This window comes from Pundamilia nyererei, unplaced genomic scaffold (genome assembly GCF_000239375.1).
Source record: "Pundamilia nyererei isolate P.nyererei 1_Seehausen unplaced genomic scaffold, PunNye1.0 scaffold00004, whole genome shotgun sequence".
NCBI lineage: Eukaryota > Metazoa > Chordata > Actinopteri > Cichliformes > Cichlidae > Pundamilia > Pundamilia nyererei.
This window is the reverse complement of record NW_005187405.1, coordinates 3,993,318-4,002,636: the sequence shown is the minus strand read 5'-3', so window position 1 is coordinate 4,002,636 and position 9,319 is coordinate 3,993,318. Positions and strand designations below refer to the sequence as shown.

The following is a 9,319-nucleotide window of genomic DNA, read 5'->3' as shown; positions in this document are numbered from 1 at the left end:
CACACACACACACACACACACACACACACACACACACACACACACACACACACACACACACTCTCCCTCCTCTCTCTGGATGTTGTTGTCACTCTCTGGATGAGTGCTATTAGAACCTGCTTTCAGCTCCTCTTTTTTTGAACACACACCTTAGTGCCAAATTTAAAATCCTTCTCCTCACATTTAAGGTCTTGAATATTCAGACCTTATCTTAAAGATCTCATAGTACCATATCACCCCAATAGAGCGTTTCACTTTCAGACTGCTGGTTAATTTGTGGTGCCTGGGGCATTTAAAAGTAGAATGGGAGGCTTTCAGGCCTATCCCAGTTTAGATTTCTGGAGACACTACTTTTAAGAACTTAAAACTTTCCTTTTTGATAGTATATATTTAGGGCTGGATCATGTGACCTGAATCCTCCATAGTTATGCTGCAATAGTCCTTGGCTGCTGGTGCACTGAGTGTTTCTTCTTCATTCACCTTTTTCCACTGACTTTATGTTTATACAGCACTCTGCATTTAATCCTAACAGGTCACAGCAGATGGCCACTCCTCCCTTGGGCTGATTATATGGAGGTTTCTGCCTATTAAAAGGGAGTTTTTCCTTCCCACTGTTACCAAGTGCTTGCTCATAAGGGGTTGTTTAGTCTTTGTCTTACAATATAAAACAGCTTGAGGTGACTGTTGTTGTGATTTGGCACTATATAAATAAAACTGAATGCGAATTCAAAATGAATGAATTGAATGTGTCAGAGTTGTCGAGGCCAGCTCAGCTAACGTATAGCCTGGCCTGTCCTAGATGTTTGAGCACATGGGCTAACAGTTGCTCAAAGACACATCTATATAAAAGATGAAAGGAATAAAAAAAAGAAAAAGAGTATAATGTGTTTTAGATCAGTATGAAACTTTTAAGTTGATTCAAACATCTATTTTGCCCTGCGCATTAGGAAATAGCCACACATTTTTTGACTCATTGACACTGTGTGACATAAAATGTGAATAGCTAATCTGCATAAGCCATTTTTATGGCTCTGTCTTTGTGTCTGTTTGTCTTCTCACTAAATAAATGAGTCCTATGTTCATTTTTATTCAACTTTAGCAAATCTTTACTCTCTGCTATCACTGGTAGAATTTCATAGCAAGTTTAACACATTTTCTGAATGACACAGTGCTGTCTCATAGCTGTTCATCAGATTTTTGATATAAAAAGAGAAATAATGAAAATATCAGGCCCCTTATCTGTGCGCTCCATTTTGTTATCTAAGCAGAAGAGAAGATAGCAGGCACAGAGCATAAGAGAGACGTGTAGGTAGTCATAGTCCATGCATCTGTCTTAATTGCTCTTAACCAGCTATCTGCAACACAATCTGCTGTCATTTTAAAAGGAGCTGCAAGTAGAACTTGAGATCACAATTTCAGACAAGTGGATACAACAAAATACCTTCAAAAGGACCCCCTGCCATTAAATTTCCCCTCAGTGCTCCTTCCTGTTTCCTTTGCACCTGTCCGGTGCTCCAGTGTCAGTGAAAGCAAAGGAGATGGAAAAGTGAGATGAAGTCATGACAGAGTATAGAAATGAATCCCAGTGGGGTCAGCTCTGTCAGCGAGGGAGAGCACAGTCAGATCAGCTGTACCGTAGAGCTGAAAGGAAATACGCGCCTTTCCTAAACTGCGGACGTGTTTTGTGTGCGCGCTCTCATGTTTGCGTGACATACATCTGCCACCTGTTAGAGGAACCTGACCCCAATGTGCATGCATTAATGCATATGCATTCTTGTCTGCACAAGAATGCGCTTGAGTGTGTCAGACCTTTTCCTAGACTACTCCTCTCCAGACTGAATATATAATTGGATACTCGCAACAGGCAGCAGAAAGGGATCCCTGTCTTAGATTATTATTCAGAGGCTTTGAAGCGTGACCTCCGGATGACTGCTGATATAATATAGACAGATCATATGAGTGGACGGTATTTTTAGCACCGTTTAGACATGTAGCCAAGCTGGATGTCTGGAGAAAAGCAGCGCAGCATCAGTTGACCTCCTGGGGCTAGTGTACACATACACACATGTCCCAGCTGGGACTGGCAGAAATAGCAAGCTGTTAACAATTAGTGATAGACTCAGGCCAGACCCAATGTGAAACTGAGTGTCTGACGTTGAAGTAGCTATAAACAAGGATGCAGGATTTCACTCGATTGAACATGCACCATGTGTTCATTTTTCATATTTTATTGTTACATGCAAAAGGTGGTGCGCAGTGTAGTGGTTTACAAGGTTTACAAGTGAAAGCTTGTTTAGATCTACGAGGAGACACAAATCCCTTTAGGGTGTCTGGATTGAAAAATTCTGCCAAATCAAACACACCATGCTGCTGTGGTGACCCCTTGTGAATAATGAGACGTTTTTTGTTTTTTTTAGTCTGCCAAGCCTTGAAGTAATGCTGATATAATGTTTAGCGCCCTCACCAAGCCGAGAGTGTTAGGAATGACATTAGTTTAGCAGGTATTTGGTTGTTAGGCCAATTACCTGGGTAAACCTTGGCATCGTGACAATCGTACAGGAGCTGGCGATCCTCACAGTTGTTACTCAAGACTATGGATGTCTATACAAATTTTATAACGGCCAGTTTGGTAGCTGCCAGGACATTAGGCACCAATAACTGTTGATGTAAATCAGCGTCAAATCCAATAAAAGAACGTTGCCATAAACCTTAAAACGCTGAAATCTGTGAATTTTTGGCACAGGCAAACTACTCCAGCTGATCAATTTAAAGTCAATATAAAGTCAATAATGTTTGTCTCTACCCTGTTGCCATATAAGCATCTTTCTGAATCTGGCGTTAAATGCTGTCACTTCTCTCCACTCCTCTCAGGGCCGTTGTTCCAGGGAGAATTGCAAGTACCTGCACCCTCCTCCCCATCTAAAGACCCAACTGGAGATCAATGGCAGGAACAATCTGATCCAGCAGAAGAATATGGCCATGCTCGCCCAACAGATGCAGCTCGCCAATGCCATGATGCCTGGCACGCAGCTACCACCTATGGTGAGAGGACACACACGTATGAACATACCACAGCTACTGCCCACGGTGAGATTACGTACATGTAAAAGCTCGCACATATATGGCTCCTTCTTGTCTGCGTGGCTCTTTCCCGTCTTTTGAGTCCCCTTCATGTCAGTGCGTGTCTTTACGGAAAGCTCGCAGTTTGCGCTCCCCGCTGTCCTTTAATTCCTCTGCCTTTATTTTGTTTTGCTCCAGCCGATGTTCTCGGTGACACCAGGCCTGGCCACCAATGCAAGCGCAGCAGCAGCTGCAGCTGCAGCCTTTAATCCCTACTTAAGCCCTGTGTCACCAAGCCTGATGCCTCCAGAGATCCTGCCCAGCACCCCTGTCCTCATGGCCTCCAGCCCTGCAGTCAGCCAAGTCCCCAACGCTGCCGCTGCAGCCCAGAAACTGCTGAGAACAGACAGACTTGAGGTAAAACACAAACTGACTGAGTGTGATCTCATCTCTTCTATGAAAAACTTTCCATTACAAACTCTTCCTCGTGGTGTATCTCTTTGTTAGTCAGAGTAGAGTTAACCTCAATGATAATCAGCCTGTAAACAAGACAGATATTGATGGCAAGCAGCTTAACAAGCATAAGAATAATGGTGCCCTTACTTGATTTGCATAAACAGTTTCTGAAACGGAATTGAATTATAATAGCTGGTGCAATTATGCAAAGTAGAAACCAAACTGAAAGAAAATAAAAAACAGGTTGATAAACTGTGATGAAATGTCATCGGTTTATCACTCGTATAATCCTGATGAACTGCATCTCAATTAAGTTCCCGTGGAGATGGTGCTTTCGCTCATTGCGTTTCACACAATGGCACAAGACGAGCATAACAACAGAGGCGTGTTATTTAGAAGAGAGTGCTGAAGCTATAATCAGCGCTCAACGTATACAAACCGCACTAAAATTACACTTTTGTCACGTTGTCACGTTAAATAGCACCTTTTATGTGTCAATATCACACAGCCACCATTTAAAATAGCAGTTTTGTGTGTTTAATAGCATCATGTCACAAAAGTAGCATAGCGCGGTATAAAGCATGTTCAGTCACACACTGCTGAAACGCTCACAGGAGTAAGGCAGAGTTGATGTCAGGAAAGCAACAGCCGTTATGTGTGCCTAATTTAAAAGAAAGTGCTGCCCTCTGGTGTCTCTCGTACTTACTGTCTGAGATGCAACACATAGCTGTGTATAGGGGATAAAATGTATTATGAGATTATACGTATTTGTGTTAATGTAGAAATGGTTCAACATAGTGTGGACCTTTCTGAATGCATTACAGGATCTCACTAATAGTTGAACAGGAAGTATCCAGATATATCTTGTGATGATGGATAGAGGAAGGCTCAGCACAGGCTGAAAGAATTTCACGGGTTAACTGGTTTAGATCAAATCACTTCAATTTGTATTATAATATTAATATTTGAGATTTGAGTGCATAAAACAGGATTTTTTTTTTCTGTGTTCTGTGCAAATCTGAATTTAAGGCAATTTTAAGTGAACTGGACATAGACTATTACTTTTACTAAGGTCATCATTTTTATTGACAGTGAACTTTATAGATTTTGGTTGTTTTTGTGTTTTAGTTTTATTTTTTGCCTGGGTGGATTTGGCAGATGTGTGTGTGTTAGTTTTTTATGCGACTTATTGTTGGACTGAGCCTTTTCTTAGCTGGGACACTCTTGTAAAATAGATTTTTTTTTTATCTCAAAGGTCTTATTTTTCCTGGTTAAATAAGGTTTGAATTAAAAATAAATAAATAAATCTCATGTAAATATTCTGTACAACGTTTTCTCCCGCGGTGGTGAATTTGGACATGGAGCCTGCACGTTATCATTCGCCTCATCCCATTTGTCTGTAGGTCTGTCGGGAGTATCAAAGGGGCAACTGCTCTCGGGGGGAGAACGACTGTCGCTTCGCTCACCCCGCAGACAGCACTATGATCGACACCAACGACAACACCGTCACTGTATGCATGGACTACATCAAGGGTCGGTGCTCCCGAGAAAAGTGCAAGTACTTCCACCCGCCGGCTCACCTGCAGGCCAAAATAAAGGCTGCCCAGCACCAGGTGAACCAGGCCACAGCCGCCGCAGCCATGGTGAGCAGTCTGCAGAAGCGTGTGCACACTCATTTACCACCCACACAACTGGCTTTATATTTACGTTAGGGTTAGCGACTGTAGAGCAGATGTGTTCTGTGTTTCGTACTCAACTTGCTTAACCTTCCTGGTTGGTATAATGTAGCGTTCTCAGTTCTGCTTTTGCCAGGCCAACCTTAAAGGTCTGCATGTTCATGTAGGTGAAACCTGCTCATATCTGGATGATAAGAAGAAGGATCGGACAATAGTGCATTAGTAGCTTCGTTATTCCCATGCTAAGCCTTTTTTTGATTGTTGTTCCTTTTTCTATCATCGCAGAACACGAGTAGAGAGTCCAGTTCCTCTCTGTCTCTGTCTCTGATGGCCTGGCCTTAATTGTGACTCCATTGTTTCTGTGCTTCCTTACCTATAACTTCTCTTCCTCTTGACATTATTATAAAGGATTCATTGTGCTTTCAGTCCTGTCTTACAGTAACAGCACGGGTGAATAATAGTGCTGATCAAAGTGTTTTCTACATGCTTTTATTGACGTAGCGAAACAGAAAGCTCGGGGTGAAGCGTTGCAATGTGAACCTGACTGATGTGCACAGTGAAATGGAAACCTGTGAATATGTGCTTCCATATGATTTCCTGTTCAGTCACTGAGAATCGCTTACAGTAATGGTTGAATAATTTTTCTCCTCGCTATATTCATCCATCTCTGTGTGACAATGACTAATGTAGATGAGTAGCTGTCATCGATTCCTGATGATCATTTAACTGTCGAGCAGTAGAGCTAGTGTCCACACTGTGCATGCCTTAGTCCTGTTATCCCCTTGTATATTTGCATTCCAATGATTTGTTTTTTTATTTGTTTTTGTTTTTCTCACCTATACCCAAACTGCACTGCTGCCCCCATGATGCACCTCTGCTTGCTGGTTTATGTTAATGCGCTTGAACCCCATTGGCCCATTGCCATCATGTGCTCGCTGCCTGCTAATTAAGACTCAGTCGGCTGTCAAATCACTGAAGCGACCCCTCGACGCAACCTTTGACCTGGTACTATGACCTTTCACCTTTTAGCTTGGCATGTGGCTTTGTTGTAGCGCAGTGTTTTAACCAATGATACCTAGCTATTTCTGTTGTTGTTGTCTCAGTGCAATGTCTGTCTTTTCCTCTTGTTGATCTGTCATGATTGGCTGTGATAAAGTGATTGTGGCTTTCCGGGGTTACAAAAAAAACCCAACGGTCGCATCCAAAACAGCTTCCCTTCTTGTACAGATCACCTCGAGCACCAAGTCTAAATGCGTCATTTTTCTCGGAGCCACAATCAGTTCATCACCCGTAGCTTTTCTAACAACAGTCAGTGAGGGCTAAGGAAGTAGAATTTCTATAAACGGTGGCATGGCTTCAGTGTAACGTCTTAAGTCAGTGTTCAGTGTTGTGGAGCAGCTCAATCAAATGTGTGCATGTCTGTGTCGCTAGTGCATGTCAGATGGATAAGGGTGGGGGTGGTGATGGTGGTGGTGGTGGTGAGCGGGCTAAGAGGGAAAGCCTTTAAAACCATACAGGAGTGATCCCACCGTAACAGATTATTACAGTTCAAATGATAGTTCACTCCATCACCAAATGTTGTCACGGATATTCAGACCTCAAGAATGGCCTCAAGCCAAGATGAAGCCCGCACGCGAGAGCGCTCATGGTTTTTAAACAGCAGGGATCCGCTTTCTGAGTTACGTCCCTTGGCCTAAGACCATTTTTGACGTTTTTGTCTGCGAGTGAACCATCACTTAAACATGCTTACACAGTTTATCATGGAGCTAGCAGTGCAGCCTCCCTTTTCTCTGTGCTTCTTACCTGTTACACCACTTGTTAGCAGCCTTATTGTTTTAATAGTTAATGCTTGCTTATGTTGCACTTAGTCAGCCCTAAGACTGCAGAGTTAACAATCCAATGTAATGAACATATGAATGCTTGTTAGCTAGTAGCTCCAGTAGGCACCATGCTCCTGCTTGTGTAGTACTTGTGTCAGACTGCTGCTTGCTTGCTACTGATGATATAATGATATTGTTATTGTTGTACACACAAGGATGTTGTGACAGTGCTCCTCGGATGTCCTCTAACGTATGTACCTTCTTTTGTTTTCTTTCCTGTTTTTGCCTCTTTCAACACACCCTCTCTCTCTCTTTCTCTCTCTCTGTCTTACTTTTTCCTCTTTTTTTTTTTTTTTACCTCTGTCTCTCTCTGGCTTTTTTATTTTCCTTTTCACTGACCTCCCTCCTTCTGGATGGGCAGGGCATCGCCCCTAGTGTCATGGCTCCCCTGCCAAAGCGGGCAGCCCTGGAGAAGGCCAACGGGGCCTCTGCCGTGTTTAACACCGGCATGCTCCAGTACCAACAGGCCCTGGCCAGCATGCAGTTTCAGCAGCAGGCTGCTTTCCTCCCATCAGGTATGGCTCCCAAAGCGACCACAACGAGTGCTCTTACCAACTGAGTGGATGCCTGGATCAGTCTAACCTGGCTCCTGCTTGGCTGGGGTCGGACAAAGTGGTAGATTGCAGTACAGAGCAGATTTTGTTTTTCTTTTATAAAGAGGGATTTTAAAAAAAAAATAGGCAAGTGATAACTCTAGATTTTAATCTAGGCTTGCAGGGATTGCATGTGTGTATTTCAGTGTTAAAAGAGAGCTTTGAAAAAATGTGCTTTATGCTTTGTCCGGCTTTGCATGGCCAGTAGGTATTAAAATGGGTTACTATTTCAATCTGTCAACTAATTGCCTTAATATAATTCTTTATAGCTACCTTCACCCCATATTAAATGCAGGCCCAGGATGATAGGTATGAATACTAGTAATCCAAATAATTTGTATTAGTTTAGGTTTTTTTTTTAGTAGGTTGTTAGACTTTTCACGGTGTGATCACTCATATTTCGAAGAGGGGCTTCGGCTTGGGCTGGGATGAATGGGGCTGGGTAATGGTATCTGGTAACAAACACCAGTTTGAAGAGTCTGGCTTCTGCACACATCTGCTGTTCCTCTCACTTCTTTTTAGAGTATGTACGTAATGTTTAATGCTCTGTAGTTACACTCATAGCCCTGCTCTCACTCTGTCATTCGCACCAAAGATGAAACTGTAGATTCACTTAATTAACTGGTTTTCTGATGATGAGTTTACCTCTTCGCCTTTTCCAATCACTGATGTCTGTGTCCAAGAGATATTAACCTTTTTTTCCCCCACGTTATCTCTCCCTTCGCTCTAATGAACCTTGTGATGGGCTGTTTTGATTTCTCTTCCCTATCCAATCCACTTCCTGTTGCACTGCATGATGGACAGGCTCAATATTGTGCATGACACCTGCAGCCAGCGTTGGTAGGTCCCGGCTTTCCTTCTTTAGTTGTTGTTTGTTTGAGTCGCAGTTTTAGTGAAATGTACTTTGTTGTGTTCATAGACAATTTGTAAGCATTTTTGTTTGGTGACCTGAGAGTCAGTCCTTTGGTTCCGTGATTTGAGGCAAAAGCAAATAATGTTTTATATAAATGTTGTTTATTTCATGTATAAAAACATCCTCATGGTTTAACTGAGCTTCGTTATTTTGACCTCTCTGCCGTATATATTGCTCGACCACACTTGTCCTCATGCTCGTTCTAAACTTGGCTTTTGGCTGGTTTAACCTGACACCTGTAGAAACCCTTTGAAAACATTAAACAAAACTGAGGGGGGTTTGTTAGAGTGGTGACCTTTGTCTCCCTCTGCCACATTCTAGTTTTTGTTTTTCTTTACTGGAAGAGTACAGCAGCAGTTTACTATTATTACATGCAAATATGGAAGTAAGTTGCTGCTGCCAGACTGCGATCTCAGACTGTTTGATCCTTATCAGTGCTGGCAGAGGGAAGAAAGGGAACCAGTTAAATCGAACCCTTCTCTGACCTCCTCTCTCTCTCCTTCTCCTTCCCTCATTTGCCTGGTGTGTATGTGGCTACACTGCTCCTCCTGTATATTTTTTGCTTACATGATTTTCCCTCCAAAAAAGTTCCCATGATGCACGGTGGTACTCCAGGCACTGTGTCTGCAGCCACCACATCTGCCACAAGCGTTCCCTTCGCAACTGCCTCCACCAATCAGGTTTGCACCTCTACCTCCTCAGTCTCTCTCTCCCTCTCTCTCTCCCTCTCTCTCTCCCTCT

At 42.8% G+C, this 9,319-nt stretch overlaps 1 protein-coding gene across 21 annotated transcripts in view; it reads left to right on the top strand.

Annotated features, from left to right (window-relative positions):
• Window positions 1–9,319, top strand: part of mbnl1 (muscleblind-like splicing regulator 1) — a 39,079-nt gene that overhangs the window by 26,135 nt on the left and 3,625 nt on the right. For 7 of the 21 annotated variants that reach the window (XM_013912157.1, XM_013912150.1, XM_013912141.1 and 4 more), the window contains exons 3-9: window positions 2,872–3,087; window positions 3,259–3,477; window positions 4,920–5,159; window positions 6,144–6,197; window positions 7,434–7,587; window positions 8,470–8,505; window positions 9,167–9,258. In XM_013912157.1, the coding sequence (XP_013767611.1) occupies window positions 2,872–3,087; window positions 3,259–3,477; window positions 4,920–5,159; window positions 6,144–6,197; window positions 7,434–7,587; window positions 8,470–8,505; window positions 9,167–9,258 (1,011 nt within the window). The remainder of the gene's footprint in view (window positions 1–2,871; window positions 3,088–3,258; window positions 3,478–4,919; window positions 5,160–6,143; window positions 6,198–7,433; window positions 7,588–8,469; window positions 8,506–9,166; window positions 9,259–9,319) is intronic. The other 14 variants (XM_005721247.2, XM_005721239.2, XM_005721251.2 and 11 more) reach the window with 8 other exon arrangements.